Source organism: Rhipicephalus microplus, chromosome 1, assembly GCF_043290135.1.
Source record: "Rhipicephalus microplus isolate Deutch F79 chromosome 1, USDA_Rmic, whole genome shotgun sequence".
Classification (NCBI taxonomy): domain Eukaryota; kingdom Metazoa; phylum Arthropoda; class Arachnida; order Ixodida; family Ixodidae; genus Rhipicephalus; species Rhipicephalus microplus.
This window is the reverse complement of record NC_134700.1, coordinates 127985084-128006386: the sequence shown is the minus strand read 5'-3', so window position 1 is coordinate 128006386 and position 21303 is coordinate 127985084. Positions and strand designations below refer to the sequence as shown.

Here is a 21303-nt window from a genome sequence, read left to right as displayed (position 1 = left end):
GTACGTATGAAAAAAAGAATGTTCTATTGCGAACAAAAAAATGAGGGCACAATTCATATATGACCATAGTGAAGCCCACTCCTCTGATCACAAAACATCATTTTGCCATTTTCTTCGGACATGTGAACATTTAAAACTTATTAGGAAAAACAGAAAACATTCTCAATATTCTGATTATCAATGTGCTTTTTAAACCAAGAATGTTAGATTTTGAAGCATGTCAGTTTACTTTTTTTTGTGAGTTCAAAATTTTTATTCTCAAAATCAACGTGACTATGTTCAATAAAGAGCAAAGGCCTCTTTTAAAATTCGCCAATCAACCGTGTCATGTACGTTCTGGTGCCACGTTATGTTTGAAACCTTTTTATTTTCACTTGGCACCTAATTTTTTCTCTCCTTCTGACGCGTTCGCCATCCCTTGGAATCAAGTCAGTCACGAAAGGCCAAGCTAAATTAAATTTATTTCAACAATTATTGCGCTACGTTCACGGCCCCGTGGAAATGATGACGAAACACACGTGCTGAACGATAGGCTAATCATACACGATTCAGCGGAGTTGACGCTGCGTGAATAACAATATTTTCTTATCTTCGAACCCTTCATGACAGAGATTAGCAGCATTCTCTATGGTTTTTATTGTCCCTTTATCTACGCGTGTTCCGCAAGTATGACACGTGTAGAATTGGGTATTTCGTATTCACCGAAAAACTGCGTTTCAAAGTGCGCTTTTATACTTTCATTTCACTTCATCTTTAGCCTTAATTCATTGCGAGATGGAAGTCATTGATTACGCGTGAGAGGTTACTACAATGGGGAGTCATTCCAAATGACCCCTGCCTAAACTACGGCAGATGAGAGATGGCACAACATGCTATGTTCAAATACTCGGTGACGACAGGCGTCCAGCGAATAGTGCAGCGGCTCTTTAGCTTTCGCACAACCCACTTTAGAAACAAGGCTTAGGCGTAGCGGAAGTACGGCACGAGCCTCAAAGAGACGCCTATCCCCTTTTCAGAAAATACGCGTCATTTTGAGGAATTACCTCGATTCCCAGCAGAGAACACAAGGTGAAGAGGCTTTCCATTGACGATGCCACGCACGTTTTTGCAGAGTAGAGAAGGGAGAGACAGCTAAAGTTATCGGTTTTTCCGTACTTGCCAGGCAGCCACTCTAGTACGCATGAATGCATAGTGTTCTCTGAAATGTGAACCATTCGATACATTTAATTTTCCTTAGACTTGCAACACTCGGGTACAAAGAGATAAATTGGTGTTACGTGCTCAACTGCAAGGTGTATATACTGTTCCTAATTGTTTTCATTGTTTCTTTATTATGTACAAGTTACGTGTGCAATAAAGCTTCTCCTGCTAAATTTTGAGAACTTTTAATTTTGCGAATGAAAGGTAGCGTGACACTCTCACCCAAAAACGTTGTTCTCAGCTAAAACGGCAAATATAGGCTCTATATTATCCCTGCAAAAATATTAAAGTGGGCCGTAAAACGCTTCAGTGCAAAACAGTCCCTATAAAAATTCCTGGCTCTAAACAGTGCTCACCGCCGGTGGATACCATTTTTCCTTGGCGCGTGTGATGTCACGTGCAGCAAATCTTGGACCCGTGCTCTTCCACCACAGTTTTCGCTGCTGGGAAACATTTCATTTCAATGAAACTGAGGCGGCGCATAAGATTTGTCCATTTCATGCACAGCTGACCAAAAAAAAATCGTTTGCCAGAAATGAGATGCTCGCACAGTTAGCTGCTTGTTACGTCATGGATTGCAAGTACGCCAGTGTTACCAGACTCCAAGGCTGCTTGCATGTTTTGAAAGTATTCAGAATATTTAATTTTAAATTAGGCGATGCAACAAATGCGCTAAAATTTCGCCAGCTTATTCGTTATTGCACAAAGAACCCACATAACATAGATTAAGTTAAAAAGTTAGGCATCATCGCCCCTTTAATTGTTCTTCTGCTTACTGTGTACTTCGTGTACAAATTAACATAACCAATATTGCATTAGAAAATGAATTTGTCTTATAATAAATGATTGCTGGCTGTAATGATCACATAAAGGTTCTTTGTACACGATAATCGTCCAATGTTCATCAAGTACTACAGAGTGTGCGCAAGTGCGAATGCCCAGCCTGTATTTTGATGTTAAAGCTTTCAATTACATGCATATCAGACATGCGCCTAATTTTAGTTCAAGTTTTTCTCCGCTAAGTTACACTTATCAAATTGTTGACTACCAGGAGCTCAATATTCTAAACGTTTTACGGACACGTTCGGGGGACATTCGTTTGTGCATAACTACTCCTTAAAGAGACTATTTTATGAATTTGATCTGAAAAAAAGAAGCCTACACATAAAGGCTGGCTTTTTGTTTGGTAAACACAACACTAACTAAGCGAATATCATGCCAACAAAAGTATAGAGGATGGTATATAAAGTAATAAACGTCAAGAAATAAAAGTGTATGAAATAATAAGTTTCCTGGAGCAGGGACCGAACCTGCGACTTTCGAATAACGCTTTCAATGCTCAACTAACTAAGCTACCACTAGAGTTACCTCACCATCCACTTTATTGGTTTATAAGTCAGGGCATCCGTTTAGGTGATGGACCAGCTGTAGTTTAGTTTTTCGTGTTGGCGTCACGCAAGTCCCACGCATGCTACAAATAAGCCAAACTGGCCGCACATTTGGAATACGATTGTGGTGGCCATTAATTCCCGCGTAACGGAAGGGCAATTAGGTGTGTCCAATCCAACGAAGCGCGAGCTTGTGTAGTTCGACACCTATTTACGTGATTTGCGCAAGTGAAAGTGAAGGTGAAAAAAAATGCACCGCTACAGTGCTCGAGGAGATTAGGAAAGTTTAGAAGGGCAGCAAAAGTTAGAATACTAGAACATAACCTTTATAATCCCAAAATGAATCAGTTATTGGCAAGCTATAAGCAGGGAAAGATTTATTATACATCATAGATCCCAAAATATAGATGCCCAGCTGTTCATGGTGTAAAGAGTGACCAGCTCTTATCTATATGTTACGTCGTATTGCGAGTCGAGCCCCCAAAATGTCCTTTCAGGACAGGATCTCGAACGTAACAGAGGAAGACGTGACTGTCTAGCAAGGATGGCTATAGAGCAAGCTGCCTCTGCTCGACCGAGCTCAGTGAGCAGCAAAGGCCAGTGAGTCACTGGATTGAGGACCCGACTGACTTGCTCAGAAACCTCTTCGTTTTCGACCCGTATTGTACTCGGTTGGTGTGACACCGAACGCAATGAAAGGCATTGTTTGTGCGCATTCTACTTGACCACCATTGCCAAAACTGTAGCCACGCTGGATCAAAAATGGTCAGTCGAAACCGGATCACCATGAACACAACTCGCGCCGCTTGGCCTTATCGCGGTGACATGTGGATTCGCAGTGCATTACGGCAACAGTAGACCACGAGGTACCGACTCATAAGTTGCCAAAAGACAAAATAGCCCTTATAAAGGAAGGAAGGAAGAAGGAATTCTCTTATGGAGTTCCCACCCTACTGGACAAGTTTTTAATGCCTACTATTATTGCGAGAGCAATTATATGGACACTCTCGGCTAGATTTTGCCGCCGGCATCAGCCTTGCCGTCGCTCACCTTATATGTATACGTATCTATATATATGAACACGCAAGAAAGAAAAGTCATTCAGAAGATGATTCCGGCGCACGGAACGCAACGTAACACCTCTGTAGTGTGAGTGCCAGGCGTACAAGGAACGGTTTGGACGCTAACGCGCGTGCTTATCTCGCGGTTGGGACAATCGTACGTCTTGGCGTGCCTTGACCTTTCACCGCAACGACCTTGTTGTAGTTACCGGGCGCACAAACGTCACTTCAATTGTTGCACAGTCGCCGTTTGCGAAAAGGGCACGCTTTTCAGACACAGTAATGTACCAACTGAGACGTTTATTCGCGTTCATCTGTACCTGTGAGTACGCTTAGTCCGTCATTTGTGCGTGATAAACGCGGAGAACGTTTAGATCAGTTTACCATTGTGTGCATGACCTTCCAATTTGTTTCTGTGTCACAACTTTGCCACACGATGTCACTTTTTATTTCTGTGTTATTCAGAGTGAGCTTGGGTGCATATATATCAAGTCGTTTTCTTGAATTAATGTAGTTTCGAGTGTAGCGAGTGTCGTGTCCTTTTTGTCCCTGATGGCCTTGTTAAAATTGCGCCATTCATGTTAACGGTGAAATGATCAATCACCAAATACGCCAGCCCTCAGCTTTGTGCAACATGACTGTTCGAGTTTCACGTCCCAAAACAAAGATAATTTTACAACGGACACCGAAGTTGTGGACTCCCGAAATCTACAGCAGCTGGGAGGTTTTAACACGCACCTTAATTTAACTAATCGGTTCTCCAGAATATTCGCCACCATCCGAAACCGTGGCAGCCTTGTCTGACATTTCATCGTCGACTTTCGGGTTAGGAGTCCAATATTGTTAGCACTAGACCACCGTAGGAGGAACAGGGAAGCGTGAATTCATAATCAGCTGCAACCCAAGCCATGCTCGCAAGATCAGTTTTTTTGGTAAGGGGGCTAAATATTGATCGCATAAATTTCTAGCTTTGCATACACTAAATCCTCGAAAAGACTCTGAGGCGTGGAATGATGAAAAGCGGCACTTGAGGTTTGAAAACATACATTTGTTTCACAGCACCACCATAGAGAGCCGGCTGCCAATTCAATGAATTGAACAGAATTTTAGGAGCCAGACACGCTCTAGCCTCACAGTACGCTACAGCTTCGGAGCTATCTCGCCTTGCGCGTTTCATACTGATGCCATTTTCCTCCGGCAGTCGCTAACATTTACTAACTTCTCGAGCGATTTTTTCTACTGAGCTGTTAGATTAGAAAAATAAACGTGTGAGCTTTTCAGCTGTTTTGATCTAACATATTTTTACTTTCATTACTTGTCAGTGTGGTGGCTCAGATGTTACCGTGCATGGTTGCCGGTTCCAACGACATATGTTCGCTGTAGCAACGGAGGCCATACGCCGATGCAGGCGAAATACTAGTGGCCTGTAATGATACATATCGATGCATATAAAGAGGACAAATGTGATCGAACTTATCTGAAGCCCTTCACTGCGGCATCTCACATATCTGGAGTGACTTCGGTAGTTAAACACCATAAAAATGAGAAACTAACTACCATACGGTGGATGCGGGTACTGCTTGTAAATATTAGGAGAAATATTGCTTTGACGTTAAAGTGAAACTTAATCTTTTAATAATGCAAATTCATGGGAAGCGCTGAAGTTTCTTGCTCTTTACACCATGCTCACCCAATGTTAGCCAACCTTTAGCTACAGGTAAGGCCCACGCTCTCGATAGACAGCAGAAAATCAGAACTAAAAAAACCACTTCTGGACATACTTCAGACTCTGGACTTCTGCAGAATACCAGCACACAGCCTGGGTGTTGCGAAAGCGTGAGTTTGTCATGCAGCTCAATCCTCGAGCTTACTGCTATAGCTCCCCAACTAGTAACAGATGCACCACAGCGCCCGCACCAGCCGGCAGGTATTTTGTCAGCTTTCGTAGGAAGCGCGAAGTCGGGGCATCTTTACTAGTTTTCTTCTCATTCTTTTTCGCTATGATCATAATTGTTAAAATGCGATGGTCACAGCAGAAACAATGTGAGGAAGATCAGCTATCAAAGGCTCTTACAAAACTCATAGGCATGGTCTGCTTCAACTGTCACAACAGGCTGCTTCTCTGCACAGAGTTCTTGGCGTCCACCTCTCATCATTACAGCCGCTACCAAGTTCCCGATTGAATTCTCGGTGAAATAATCGAGCACAGCGCTGCACCGACAGCAGTCTCGAGCAATCAGGCTGGTCTGCTGCTAATGATGTTTTTCAAGTCGTGTCTACGAGCGCAGTTGGAAAGAAAAAAATAAGCGGTACAATTTTTACTCAAGGTAACACATGTAGGCCATGCACTGAACGACAACGCTCTCTTCAGGTTAATCATCAGTCATAGGCTCACCTGCGCCATGTACAGTTACATCATTAAGGTGCTGCTCTGATATGGCAAATTCCTGAATAATCTGCAAGTCTCGTTCAACTACCTCTAGTGGACTTGGCAAAAAGACACTCAGAAGTGATTTATCGTCGCTTCCCAGCCTGCGAGCCCTCACAACAAGTAACTTTCCTAGGAAAGAAATATCTCTATTTTTTAAGGCTCTGAGGGAGTACAACGAAGCTATGCAGATGAACATTACAAATCTTGACCTCATAGGATTCGCGACGCGCTTTGAAGAGAAATATTCAGACAAGCAATTTCACATTTCGACATTCGAAGCCCTGGACACGATCGTTCCTAATGCCAGTACGTAGTTGTGGCAAAGAACCATACAGAATACTAATGGAGTAGCTCTGAGTGACACCGTGACACACTCGTTCATTGAGGGTCTGCGACATCATTTTGCTCTTCTCTTGCAACCCACAGAACGGCAATCGCCATTGAGGCGGCTCTAGTACTTCTCTCGGACCATGTAGAAAACAGTGACCGGACTCTAAACCTATGCTTTTTGCAATAAAGAAGTTCTGGAGCTGCGTCTTTTTTTACGTATTGAAGGAAATGCTACAAGTACCTTCCTAAGGCAAGTGCGACCGAGAAATTTCAAGCGTATTTGATTCTGTCTTGAACGCCACAATGCGAGAGGTAACGAAATGATGGACGAGCTAGAGCCTGCTGAGATATAAAAGCGGCTTCTGTCTCTGCCGGTCTTGTTTTCACACGGCATTGTCCTTTCGACATGAAGGTACCGGAATTAGGCGGCCGCTAGTTTTAAACTTCCTGTACGATCAGAAGCATGGGCTTACACCCTGGACTATCAACCACCTGTTGGCATCAGTAGCAAAGTTCTGCAGTCCCTTTGGGACATGCGAAGTATCCAATTTTAAAATATCTGGTTTTACCTTTGAGACTCTATGATCCAATTGCATATTTGCCTACTATTCAAGTGTTTTCAATGACAGCGACGGTTTTATTATAGCCGACACTATATGAACAGTGTTGTTGGTTCCAACCAGGGACATTTATAGCTTGACGAGCCTTCAGAGTTTTGGTTCTCTTTATAACGACAGTGTGGAGACAAACCACTTAGTAAAGCATCCTACCTTGGCATTGATAAACTTGCACGCAGTAACTGAACTTGCCAGAGTGGCATGACTTGTAGTGGAATACACGACAATGGCAGACATCTGTAAGTCAGACTTTTTATCGAATAATTGTTCCGTACCTATTACCGTCAAGAACATTCTGACGTTAACCTGCGCGATCAAGTGCAAAAATGGCACGCCGCAGCGAAGATTTCCTGAAAGCGAATCGGTGTAAATGTAGTTTTTCTTGCTCACACCATAGAGAAAGGAAAAGACAAGAGAGGACACTCCTCGAAACCTGGCCTCAGGAAGTGCGTCACGACTACGTAACGAACTAGTGCTCTCACCAAACGTCCGAGGACGCAAGCGCGAAAAAAACAGTTATAATCAATGCAACAGAATTGTTTTTACAAAATAATAATTATACGCCCGCATCTGGTATGTTCTTTATACATAAAAAACATTTATTCAACACACCTTACGCGTTTATTTTTCTTCAGCCGTACTGTCATAAACACCATCTACCCAGCGACAAGCCCATGCATGACTGACAGCGAGAAGCTTTCGTCGCTTTCGTCAACGTCGGCTGCGTCGGCGTTTTTGTGCGTGAGATAACAGGTGAGGCACGTTTTCAAGCGAAGCTTGTTGAATAATACGTTGTTAAGCTTGTTGGGTCATTTTTTCAGAAAACGGTTACACCTGCGCGATAAGACACCATGCAACAATCATAGAAAGATGCACACACACACGTTGCGCTTCGTGTGTGCGAGTTTGTATCTTACGTGGCATCTCATTCACGCAGTTGTAATCTTTTTCTGAAGCTTGTAAGGACGGGGAGGTTCGCTAAAAAGAAAGTTTGCGGCTTTATGCGGCGGCTAGACGGGAACATTGTGCAACGTATGCAGTAGAGCAAAGGCGGCACGGCGTCAAGCCAAGGCGACGCGTGCTGCGTCTGCCACGGACGCGAGCGTCTGTGCGCTGAGCATAGCTGGGCAGCTAGGTCATAGGCTCGGTGGCTCGGTGCAAAATATTGAGAAGCGTTCTCTGGGCCTCGCATGCTTCACGACGCGTTTCCCGAAGGCTCGGAACACGAATAATTCTTGGTGTGCCGGAGGCAAATCTGGACTAGCCAAGTGGCCATCATCTTCGTTTCTTCGCTAGCCTTGTGCCACTAGTGCAAGCTACCCACAAATTTTTTGACGTTTCCAATATAATTTTACCGCACAAATTTCAACTTCGATTTGTCTTCCCAATGTACTGCTGATACTGCGTACGCACGAAGGTGTTCTAAAGTTCCCAGGCCGCGATACCATTGCATTACAAGGGATAGCGGCCTGGAAACTTCTGAAGATCTTTGTACGAGGTCTTGACGTCTATCTTTGTAAGTCAGAGTTTTATGGATCAGAGATGTATCACTGGTTTTGTATTGTGCATCGATTAGCTAATCATTCAAAGGGGTTTGCTGGTACACTTAAGACGTGCACATATCTTTTTCATAATTTGACAGCGAAGCATTCACTTACTAACGTTTTCAGACCGCGCTGATGCCATGGCGTCCGGCGGTCCAAGCTACGTCAGCTACTGCTGTGTATCGTGGTGCTTCAACAATGGCAGAACCCACAAGAAGCCTGAGACGAGTTTCTTCCGCATACCACGGGACGGCAGGTGTGTTAAAGCTTTTGTATGGTTTGCATGTCTTTAGGCTTACTGTTCGTACTTGCTCAGTGAGGGTAACAATAAAAAATCACTATTCAAGCACTTCCCCTTTCAGCTGATAGTTCATGGCCAATGCAGGATGAAAGCATGGATGCAGTATGCTGGACGCGATGATCTCCTTAGTAAGCCGGCCAGCCTATTGTACGCAACGTACAGGGTTTGTAGCGACCATTTTACTGCTCAAAGTTTCATGGACCCTGGGCACACGAGGCTTACAAGAATGGCTGTTCCCAGTGTGCAACCAGCTGCACCATGTAAGTGATTGACTGAAACTCAAATATGTGTAATAGCAGCCACTTGTATTGAATCAGTGGCGACAGTTAAGCGCGAAGATTTTTGTAGCCGATGGAGAAACCTCACTATAGAAGTAACACTTGGAAAGTCTTAAATTTTGTGAATTGTGGGCTGTTACCTTCCTAACAGCAGCTTTACATTTCTGTCGTTTTTTGATGCTCTTGACCTGCGAAACTTGTTTTGAAAGACTTTAAAGGGCTATTTCACGTTATCTTCAAGCCTGAGTGCACATTTACGTATACCTTTCATCAGTGAAAGCTGGTACTGTTGATAATTCCAAAAATCACAAATTACTTGTTTCCTAGTTGGTGCCTTCTCTTTTCTTCCACGTTCGACCAATTTATGCGTTTGAAAGAGCTGTTTAAGTTTCCCCATGCTACAAGCTTTGTAACTTGTACCAACTGCACAAATATACAGGTTATCTGAGCGTCGCTTCAAGTAGTGACTGTGACATGGCTGCAGAAGCTGCACTGCCAGGTGCGGATGAGCTTCAGTTTGTGTTATTTTAAGCCTCGTACTGACACATTGTCTTAATTTCATTTCTTCAGGACCTGCGGTAGAGGCTTCAAAAAGCAGCTCCTACACATTGAGGTGCCCCAATGAGCAGGGTGCGTTCAGTGTCGCGATTTCTTTTTTTTACCCAAATTGACTGCTGACCAAACCTCTGCAGGTGGCAGCTCCCTTGTAGCTAGTGAAAGAATTTCTGCTGACTTTGTCTTGCCGGAGAAAACCTTAACCAGTCGTTCAGCTGTCATAAAAGGAACTTGTGCGACCGGTAAGTTGTATGTTCACTTCAACACCAGAGTGGATTGATATAGAGACTTCCGCAGGCCGCTCGCAAGATCGTTCCGACAGCACTGTCCGAGGCACTGAACAAGCTTCACAAGACCCTCCCGAAGACGTCTCCGCCAACAGCTTCACGCCTGAGTGCCCTAGAGAAAATGGTGACTATGCTTTTATTGCAGCTGTTTTTAATGTGCTATTTTATGTTCAGGACATTCTGAGGAAACTATTCTCAAAAGGACACTACATGTGCACTTAGAAAATGTAAGGGTGGGCTCTCAGTTATTTTCATTTTTTTGTGCATTGTCAACATTGTGAATGGTTTGTTTTTAGGTAGTGGAATCAAAAACTTTGCACCACAGAAAGTTGTGCACCTTGGGTCTGAAAGAGCGAGGAAAGTGCTCGTATGGGATTAGTTGTTCTTCGCTTTTACATCCATTTTTTGTTTATTGCAGTGCGTTCCTGTGTGCCAGCGACAATGTCTCCATCAATGAAGTACAAGCAAACCATTAAACATCCGCAAGGCAAAGTAGCAGCACAGCGGAAAACTAACAAAAGACTGCGGAGACAGCGTCACCAAGCACCGTCATCGACTTCAAAGGCCCTTGAAGTTATCCGACCGCACGTCACCGAGGAGGTTTTTAAACTTCTTTCTGCACATATTCGCTTGAGGACCAAACGCAAGCGCAAGCGGTTTCACGTGTGGTTCAAGAAATTTGCTCTTCACTTAAACTTCCGAGGTCCGCGAGCATACCGATTTCTGGCTCCATATTTTTCTGTGCCTTCCCGGCGTTGATTAAGGAGGTGGCTAGCTAATGTAAAGATGACTCCAAGCATAATTCCAGGAATCCCTTCTTCCATTGCAACAAATACTCAAGCTTGGAATGAACGGGACCGAGTGTGCGCTTTAGTTTTCGACGAAATAGCACTCAAAAAGAATTTGTACTATGACGCTGCAAGAGACGTTGTCCAGGTTTTTACAGATTATTTATTTTTTTATTTATTTATTTATTAGAATACCCTCAGGGCCCGTAGGGCATTACAGAGGGGGTGGGTACAACATATATAACACACAAGAAAAAAAGACAAAATAAAGAAACAAGTATCAGATGCGCAAATCAGGAAGGCAACATAAGTCAACTAAAAATGTATAAGAATTCAAGCACATACAAGACAAAGATAGATAATGGAAACTGCGTATAGTTACAAGCATTGCATTATGGCACTCATCGCACTTCAACCATCGCTGATCGAGCACTGGTTTTTCTTCTTGTTGGTGTTTCGAGAAAGTGGGTTCAACCAGTTGCTTTTACTATAGGGCACACATCAACACCATCATCTGTTATGCATAACTTGCTGGTGTCACTCATTTTGGAGCTTAGGAGCATTAATATTGCAGTGAAAGCAGTCATTTGTGACCAGGGCAGTTCAAATGTAAGTCTTGCTAACCAACTAAGAGTGACTGTAGCAAAGCCTTTTTTTGAAACTAATGGTGAGTGGGTGTATTACATTTTTGATGTTCCGCATTTAATTAAAACAACGTGCAATAATGTCCAAGCACACAAGTTATACATTGGGGATGACATCGTTAACTGGTCGCACATTGTAAGCCTTTACCAATCCTCACATGAGTTGCGGTTGCGATTGGCTCCAAAGTTGACTGAACGGCACGTTCATCAGAAACCTTTATCTAATATGAAGGTCAGCAGAGCAACTCAGGTCGTCAGTGCATCAGTTTCGATTGCTATCACGGCAATGGTGTATGCGAAAATGCTGCCTGCCTCGGCCATCACTACAGCTCAATTTTGTGATCGTATGGACAGGATTTTCGATGCCTTGAACAGCTCGAGTAAAAAAAGAACTTCGCAAAAGCTGCGGCTTGCAATCATGAAAAAAAGATTCAGAGCTGATTGACTTCCTCCGAGGCCAGCTTCCCTGGATTGCATCATGGCAGTTTGTTGGCGGACGCCAACCACAAACCATCGTAGGTTGGCAAATTACAATTCAGGCAATTGGTCAACTATGGGACGACCTCTCCAAAAATTACATTTTTGAATACCTGTTAACACGCAGGCTTCAACAGGATCCTCTGGAGAACATATTTGGCCACATTAGGCAAAAACAGGGTTGCAACACCAACCCCAATGTAGCACAATTTATTTGTGGCCTGCAGCACATCTGCATAAGAAAACTCTTCAAGCTGTCAGAATACGGAAATGTCGAGGGTGATGAATGTGACCTCTTCCAGGAGCAGCTCTCGCCATTCTCCCTCACCAGTGCGTCTCTTGTGGATAATGAGGAGTGTGCACAGCCACAGCCTGACGGCTTTCCCGCTCTAGACGATCTCTCTGAACTTGCGACCAACATTCACTTCCATATTATCGGTGACTCCGCTGCATATTATGTAGCTGGTTTTCTCATCAAACACTTCCTTCGGAATGCATGTGACGGTTGCAGTTGCCCACAGTTACTGAAAGACGACAGTGAGACGCTTAAGGATACCCACTAGTATTTCACAATGCTCAAAGCATACTACGTCCCCAGCAAACTTCTTGGGAATCTCACTGTGCCATCAGAAGCAGCTTTTGCATACGTACAACAACTTGAATCTCACTTTCTTGCCATAATTGAGGCCACTGCACATCACCTGAAAGTGTGCGATGTTTTTATCACCATCTGTTAAGTGATGGTGATTTTAATTTCTGCTCTGCTGGGTGTCGCGCGAAGTTTCTGAAAATGTTTTGCCGGGTTCGTTTATGTTCGCATGTGCGTTTTGTGACCCGAAACTTAGATAGGGTTAGGTTCCAGTCTTCAATCTCAGGCATACAGCTTGACAAGTTCAAAGGTTAGCAATTAGTGGTGGGTTTACACTAATGTATTCGAGTGGAGCCGAATCCTGCAATAGCTTTGTTATGTTATTACTTCGTTACAGCAGACTTCATTATGGTCTTATATGCTTATATTCAGTTCAACTGGACTAACCACTCCTTCGTTGCATACATTGTTTTGGTTACTCGCTATGAGGAGTAGGGACACTGTGTATTCGTTCGAAGTCATTTGCATAACCTTAAAAAGATTGTTGGGTATCCTGCCTGTATTTTTGTAGCAAATGCGGGTGAACTTTACACTTTACTGTGGGTCGCTTGGTCACTGTGTATGCTTTATCTCTCCAGCTCAAGTAATATATCGATAACAAAACCGCTTGCTGAAATGTCTTCGAGCGGGTAAGGAACACAGTATGAAGTGGGCACGGTTCACGTTATCACGCTTTTCGTATTTTAGCTTCTCATCAACCTCCTCTTCTCGCCCATCAAAATTTTCAAAAGAATACCCGAACTTTTAGGGTTTGATGGGACTGCGGACGCTGCCATTTTATTTTTACATAGCTTGTGAGTGATAACGTACGATGTAGAGCCTTTGTGAAAAATAATGAGCCAAAGTGGTTTCCTTATGCTATTTATTAGCCCTGTTATACCGCTCTCGTAGCACCAATTAAGGTCCACAATTCTGGATAAGTGATGACTACAATCTATTTTAGCTCGCAAGCGTCACAGCAACACCCAGACACAAATCACTTGGGATCTTAAGTTTTTGATGAAGGCGACGCATAAGAAGAGCCACAAGACCTGCCATTGTTGTAGCATAAAGGTTGTCTTTCACGTAGTGAGGAAGCTGCAAAGCCCTACCTTTCTGAGGACAAGCAGGCATCAAGTCAAGTCTGCTTTTTTTCATTTTGGGCTAGCTGTTCTTAAGCACAGACAGCACACTGCACCTTTGCCTTTCTGCTATATTGTGTCATGTGGTTTCTGTGCGCTTTTTTCTATGCATTATTTCGGTTAACGCCAGGCGGGATTCGCGACTTCATTGCTGTGTATATGTCACTTCTTCCTTCTTCATCAGCATTGTGCGCTGTGTTTTTGCTATAGATCCTTACTTACCCACTGGCCCGGTGTGTCATACTTCACCAGCTTCTCGGCTTCTGCCAACTCTAGCGATGTGTGCGTTGTCTGTGTTCTCTCTGTATTTGTTACAATATTTGTTAAAATTTATTTGTAAGGTGAGATGCATTTGTTGTCTACCTCTGTCATATTGTGCTTTTTATATTTTCAGACTCTACCTTGCCTTTGAATAAAACATTGCGGATACTCTGTCTCTTTGACTGATATATACATTGATCACTTGTTGAAAAAGAAAAACACAAGCGCGATGAATAAAACCGTAGTGAATTATCATTACCTGCATCTCCTTTTATTATACCTTAATCCAAATAAAAATTACGTCACGACCAATTCGCACGAACCACTGAACAAAACAAAACAGGGAATTGCTAAATCAAAACGACCTACAAAAACTATCCATTTGGGCGATGAAAAATGGTCTAAAATCATGAACTTTCGTCATAGCCAAACGTCGGTTACGCAAAGTAATTCAAAATTTGCGCCAGTGAAACCGAAACAGGAAGCGCACGCCACTTGCTCTCACCAACCACCAGGTGTGCTAGGGTCGATTGGGCCGCTTGGGTCTACGGGAGTGTCCACTCTTAACCTTTTTTTTATTTCTCTATGCTCACACTAGGACGCAAATGCTACTTGCTGTAGCACTTTTTAAGACCAGCTCGTTATTACCATAAATAATGTAGCAACTTTCAAATTTGTGTTTAATGTATTTTGCAAGCGTTGCATCTCTAACATTGCCACTGGTGAAGTAAGCACTGAATAACACTCTTTGATTTTATATTTTATTATGTATCCTAGATATACAGGACAAACCTACTTGTGTGCATCTTAATTGCATACTTTAGAAGTGGCAGGATGCTACAATTTACACTATCCTACTTTCTAGCTGTGGTAGCGTTTCAAGATAAGGCCTTTGTTGCCCTGAAGATTATTTTGCGCAGGTACTGAAACACAATTCTATACGTAAAGACGCAAATATAAATAGACTTGAACTTATCAACCTTAGCATATGTTTGAAATGTTCCGCAGTAATTTCAGAGATCCATTTTGTATAAAAAATTCTGAAACTTAGCAGCATTATGAAATAATCACATAGATCACACTGTTTCAGAAAAGTGGATGCTGTTATGCCAGTTAGTTATTTTGTAAGCATTCAGGAAGTTGTGAGCTTTACAATGTGTGAGTCTCACATCATATCATGTACGCTGTTAACGTTTTGCGAAAAGAAACACCATATGTCCAGAGTTATGTACCATTCACACCCATTACAAGTAAATTTGTACGTGACACGTCGTAAATTAGTCAGCAGTTTAATTTCTCGTGAGTCTGAACGCACGTAGACGGTATTCTGAAGTCTACGTGCCGCTTCACCGCGGGTGCTTTAAACCGCTTGTAGTGCCAGTTTCAATAGGCAATGCAGTTTAAGAGATCTGATGGTAGCGCCGGAACACACAGCCTAGCGAGTAGGCGCAGCAAAACCGAGTCTTCCAATGCGTAGCCTGGCGAGTAGACGCAGAAAAACCGAACTTGAACGTGCATATCATTTTCTTTTTTAGTTGTGAGCAAGGGGGTCGCGGCTGATTATGTAAGCGCCCAGGAAGCGTTCTTTGAAAACGTGCCAAAAAGAGCACTGACACTTAAGCGTGTCACTGTGTTGAGTGAGCGTTCCATTTTCTTAGTATCCCTGGCGGTTGATACCAATAATGCTGAGGCGGCCCAAAGAGCTTCGTCGCGCCCTCTGGTTCACTGTCGGGTGCCTATAGGCGATTCCTTTCTAAATGCGAGGGTACAACCATCTGTGACTGCATCATTGTGAAAGCACATTACACCGTGTATAACAGATAAAGATCACTCATTTGCGAGCAACATTTGAGAACGACATGAAAGGTAATAATATTTTCAAATAAATTAAACCTATGCTAATTGTAATCTCTGGTGATTGAGTTGACAAAGTGCATAATACACAAGGACAAGTTGTTCTCGTCAACGCATTCGCAGATTGCACGTAAAATGCAAGGGAAAACAGGTTTCGTTCATCGTGATTGCCCCAAAACTCTTGCGCCGATGTGCGAGAAAGTAGGGTTACTTGAAATTCTCACCAAAGATCCATTAAATAAAGCAGGGAATGAAAGGGGGGCAAACAACCACTGAGACTTGAAGTCAGGTGTAGCCACTATTTGAGAAATATACTTAAGGATTGTGAGTAATAAACTAGAAGTGAACATCGGGGCCGCAGTTTCCAGCTTTACTGGCTTACCATCCTCACGGTGTGCTTGGCCGTGATTATTCTTTTCAGTTTGTTTATTACACTGCATCATGTGATAGCCTCACGGTCTTTGAGACCAAACGGCATTTTGCTGTCCCATATTAGAGTACCCAGTTCTTTCAATCGTGAAGAAATTATTCCTAAACACATCATTTGTCACACTATCTGATACCTTGACTAATGCATGAAAATAATGAGTTATTCGTGGATAGTTTTACCTTTATGGGTGGACGCAAAACTCTATTGCGAACCATGAGGTACATCATTCCACGCGAAACAGACCACTTTCGTGTTGGAACAGTCAGGCCAAGCCAGACCACCACATCGTGGGCTCTCCGGACAGCCTGTGGTTGATCGGTGACACCGGAGCTCTCGATAATGGAGAGCCACTGGTCTTCAACAGATTTCTCTGTGTCCCGAAAGGAGGGGCAACGTCAGAGCATGTGCTCTAGGCAAGTGAACTCACTGCTCTTTCCCACAAATACATTTGCGGGACTATTGCACCGAAACGCTTATACATTTCATACGCTTGAATAACAGAAATGAGTCTTACCATGCAGAGTAGAAGCAGAAACTTTCATGCAAAGAGAAAATATCACATTTTGTAGTGAATCGCATACAAAATAAAGAATACTTTCACACGCAAAAAGCATTTTTTAATTCTCCCATCTTTCGGCTTCAGACTATATTTACATTCCCCGAATATGCTTCCCGAGGAGTCTTTATTCATCAAGAGAGTGATGTAAAGGTTCGAAATGCCTGATACGAGTTTGCTAAAGGTAAAAATGATATTGGTTACATAATCGATCCATACTTCTAATCTCTTTTACCTAATGGTCCTGTACGTTGTTCAGATCACTGAGGTTTTATCTTTATTTTGTTATTTTCATAATCCTAATACCTTCAATGTTTGTGTATTTTTTTTTCATTTTTTGTAGAGACATAAAGCTTGTATTCGAATAACTTCTTTTTACACCTCCATTTTCTTAGTCATTTTTCTAGAGTTAAGTGTGTGCCACGGAAACAAGATATACTTTGTTTAGCTCTGCTAATGAATTACCTTCAGGGCGAAAACTGCGGATAATAGCTGCAATGTCACGGCAGTTTTTATGGCACTTCTCATAAAGGTAGCTTCACTTGCACGACGGAATCATTATGCATACTCTACAGCGCTACCTTGTCACGAGAGACGCCGTGCTAGTGCAGCACCGGCAGCGTATCGAGAACCGTGGTCTCTTCATCGGCTTCGCTTTCGTTATGCATCAAACCTTGACGTCTGTCACCATTTAGGTCAGTATTCACGGTCCCTTCGCTGAAGATTGTTAAACTCCAAGTGTCTCTTACTCAATCTGTGATGCGAATTGAGGCTCTGCATCGTCGCACCCAGTTGCGTGTGGTCAGCGCAGCGTCAACACAGGTAACTCTACATGAAACGTGAGTTCCAGTGGTCTTCCTAAGTGGGTGTAGTTTCAGTCCAGGAATTCGAGTCTATTAGTATAATTTCAACTTACGAAGTTTTGCAAAAGGGTGGGATGTTGTGCGTCGCGTGTATAGTCGCGCTCTCACCACGGTTTTATGGCGGGATTTGAGTTGAAGCCTAGACAAAACGTCCGAGAAGCCGCTTCTAGCCTCAATAATTTTGACTCGTCAATTTTAATAAATCTTTAAAATATAGAGAATTCACAACGGCCCGTAAAGACAGAGTTCATGAGATCTCCCGTTGCACCATAGCTTTGTTCCCATACGCACAATGCAATGCTTTCGGGAGACTGAATGCCTTAATCCAATGCTTCATTCAGTCAGGTATGATGGACAAAGCTGGCCGGCTGCTCTTTACCCAGTCGCAATACGGGTAAGCAAGAACACGAATAACCTCTAAGCAATATATCTATTGCCAAGATGACAGAAGACCGCGCTTGTAAGCAGCTGCGAATAGTTCACATTTTTTTCTGTGAGCAGTTGACTCTGCCCAGCTGGCAAACTCTTCACGTACTGTAGTTAGCGGTACTGAGAAAGAAACAGGATATGACTTCGGCGCTTCATTATTAAGCGTGATGTGTCACCAATCGCTAGTTCACTAAACCTCCAAAATCTGTGTGTGAGAGCCTCGATTACTGTAAAAATTTGAGGAACACAATTTCAAGATATTTAGAAATATTACTGCCTCCGTGCGCGCCTAAAACTTCCTCTTGCATTCCACTCGGCCCAGTCTGACTATCCGAGGCCAACATGCGTTGTTTGCTGCTCTGCATGGCTCTTTTTGTGGCGTCGATTACTGGTAAGCTGCACAACTACACTCCCTTTTTTATCTTTCGTAAATATTAGCTTTGATATAAATTATGCCCACAAACTTAGCAACCGCTTAAAGTATTATTAAATGCCTGTCCCTACTAATCAGATGATCGATTATTGTAGCCTAGGGAAAAGTGCCACGCACAATGCAAATAAGCTTCAAAGTAAGCAGCAACCTGTAAAGTATCAATTGTTTAATAACTATTGATTATTAAAAATTCAAGTATATTGGCCGAGTGAAATGTATCAGAAAGAGGAGTGGCTACAATGGCTGAAAACAAGATGCATGAAGAAATGATGTGTATCTGAGTAATGTACACAGATATTCAGGGCAAGGAGCACCGAATTACAAGCTTGTTTTACAACAGAAGCTGTGATTACCTCACAACATGGTTTGAACACGGCGCCATCGTTGTGCGCTGCTGGTGTCCGTAACCACTATCTCACGAAAGAATGCAGTAAATAAAAAACACTAACCAAGGGCACGCTGGGATTTGAACCCTGGTTCCCTGCGGGCCAGTCAAGTACTCCACCACTGAGCCAAACTTGTGCTTGAAACTCATATGCAAACGTGCCTGCGGCAGGCTTCATTTTGGTGAAATAATCGCCTTAATACGAGTAAAAAAAACATTTTAGAACAGCAAAAGAACAACCAGGTGTCACACAAGGCATATAGGCGGCCCCTGCCCCCCTGTTCACTAGCGAGATAAGCGCGCGTGTAATGGGTCGTCCAGTGCGCCGGCCCATTACAAGAGCTTGTTATTTCCCCCTATTAACTGTGGCACATAAAGACTTCAGGCATATTTTTTCATCGTCATCCGCCATTGTGTAAACACTTTCCACAAAGTCCTTGCAAGCGTCTAGCAGATACCACGTTTCTCCGAAGAATGACGATAGATCGCATAGTGAATGCCCGCCTGTCTATTGCACAAAAATTATGATTATGTATGGCGTAGTCGGTGCACAGTAAGTGTTTTTGTAGTAGTTACTCAAACCATGCTCTAAAAAGTCACACTTTAGCTAAAAGGGCGAAGCAATGAATGCGATAGCGAAGTATTGGAATGTTTAACGAAGCAAGGCTAGCATATTACGAGCAATATAATTTGTAGTAAATATGCGCTTGCTAACTAACCAAGTTTCCGACGACGTGACCCCAGTAGATCACCACAACAACGGCAGTGCGTAGTGACGGCGGTAATATACATAGTGAGGCTGGCAGTCAATTCACTTTGGTCCGATATCACGTAACTATAAAAATGCTGGCGTAAGAAAACACGGCCACTTCAAGCAGACTTGTGGCGCCATTTTTTATGTTGAGAGCGCAGCTCGTATATATATATATATATATATATATATATATATATATATATATATATATATATATATATATATGTGTGTGTGTGTGTGTGTATGTATGTCCAGGTCCAGTCCCCCCTTACTTTCAGCATTGTGTAAATGAAGACCTGTATATAATATAATATATAATATAAGAAAAAAACTCAAAACCCGTTAATGTTCAAAATGAATATTGTAAATCTGTAAGCTCACTGACAATTGGTGCGCGGCGGTGATCCTTTGAGCACCTAGCCTAGCAACACACAACTACGTGAATCTTTCAACGTTACATCGGAGGTCCGCATCGACAGTACGCTAAGGGCGAATTTAAATCAAGGAGAACAAGAGAGCAGATGAATGGTGACCTGCGAGCGCTACTACCAGATACTAAAGAACAAGGGTCGCCTGCGAAATTTCGTTATGAAGCTTGGTCTGCTGCATAGCATTGCACTACGTAAATGCGTGAAGTAAAGCACGATAGGTAAACAGAGACTGTAAGTTTTTAGTGTAACAAAGAGAAACTCTTATAGTACAATAAAATTAAGGATTTCGCGCCCTCAAAGCTCCGTAATCATTGCGATAAATGGTGTAGTAGACGGACTTGTACCTGTCCTCCGTGGGGTTTTTTTTAACATGCACCTAAAGGCTACTTCTAGCATGTTATGTCTATATAATCGCTGCGACGACAGCTGGGATTAGATCACGTGGTATTCGATCCAACAGTCGAGAACTGTAGCCAGTAGCCGGGGGGGGGGGGGGGGGGTAGGGACCAAATTCTTTTTAATTACCGTTGTTGCTCGTGACGTTTATTCGGAGAGAACCTTCAGTGCATCCACTGTTTCATGCTCTCAATAAATATTATTACATAGGGTCACTCTGTGACAGGTATCATTTAACTAGGTCCCATCTGCATGAAATTCAGCTTCTTATTCTCTCTACTCTTCAGCACGTTGAATTTTTATATTTTCTTTGTTGGCCAATTCGCTTTATAAAATTCTTTTTAGTGAGCAAAAGAATCGAACCCACTCAACGAACATTCACCAGACAGGCAGACAGTTCGATGAGCTGAATATGTTTCCTTTTTATCTTCCAACTGAGCCTATCAATACTGCTTTTTCGTGATCACTATTGAAATATAGAATAGTTTTCCTGGCAACATTTTCTCTTTGTCACTTCGAAATCGTTGGTTATTAACTCCGTTAGTTGGTTATTAACTTCTGATGTTAGTCGTTTTAAGCAGAAGGATTGAATTCTTGAGTTACGCCTTCCTAGAAACTTCGACGATCTCCCCGAATTATTATTATCAATTATGGTGTCTTATGACAACCATACTTCATTCAGTAAACGCCTCCACCCGCCTCTCTACTACGTTCTTTTTTTTCGTGAAATGCATCGCTTTTCTTTTGACGCTACCCATTAGGCACGCCAATCTCCCCTTCTCCGTCATCTCTCCCCTTCGCCCACCTTTTCGCCCTTACCCTATCCAGACCTTCTTTGTG

The 21303-nt window shown here is 42.8% G+C and overlaps 1 protein-coding gene and 2 long non-coding RNA genes across 8 annotated transcripts in view; 2 read left to right on the top strand and 1 right to left on the bottom strand.

The window, feature by feature from the left end:
- The window catches only part of LOC119177753 (uncharacterized), a 48133-nt gene that overhangs the window by 7788 nt on the left and 19042 nt on the right, over nt 1-21303 (bottom strand). Inside the window, exons 4-7 of one of the 6 annotated variants that reach the window (XM_075887332.1) lie at nt 16731-16751; nt 16396-16586; nt 1557-1643; nt 1044-1198 (exon numbers count right to left, since the gene is read on the bottom strand). In XM_075887332.1, the coding sequence (XP_075743447.1) occupies nt 1172-1198; nt 1557-1643; nt 16396-16586; nt 16731-16751 (326 nt within the window). In that variant the 3' untranslated portion in view covers nt 1044-1171. The remainder of the gene's footprint in view (nt 1-1043; nt 1199-1556; nt 1644-16395; nt 16587-16730; nt 16752-21303) is intronic. The other 5 variants (XM_075887334.1, XM_075887333.1, XM_075887335.1 and 2 more) reach the window with 5 other exon arrangements.
- LOC142797387 (uncharacterized) overlaps nt 1-21303 on the top strand; it is a 57716-nt gene that overhangs the window by 34260 nt on the left and 2153 nt on the right. The gene's annotated exons all lie outside the window — the stretch shown is intronic.
- Nucleotides 9777-10924, top strand: LOC142797257 (uncharacterized). Its single transcript, XR_012893898.1, has 3 exons — nt 9777-9947; nt 10003-10116; nt 10411-10924. It is a non-coding gene; the product is annotated as an uncharacterized LOC142797257 (long non-coding RNA).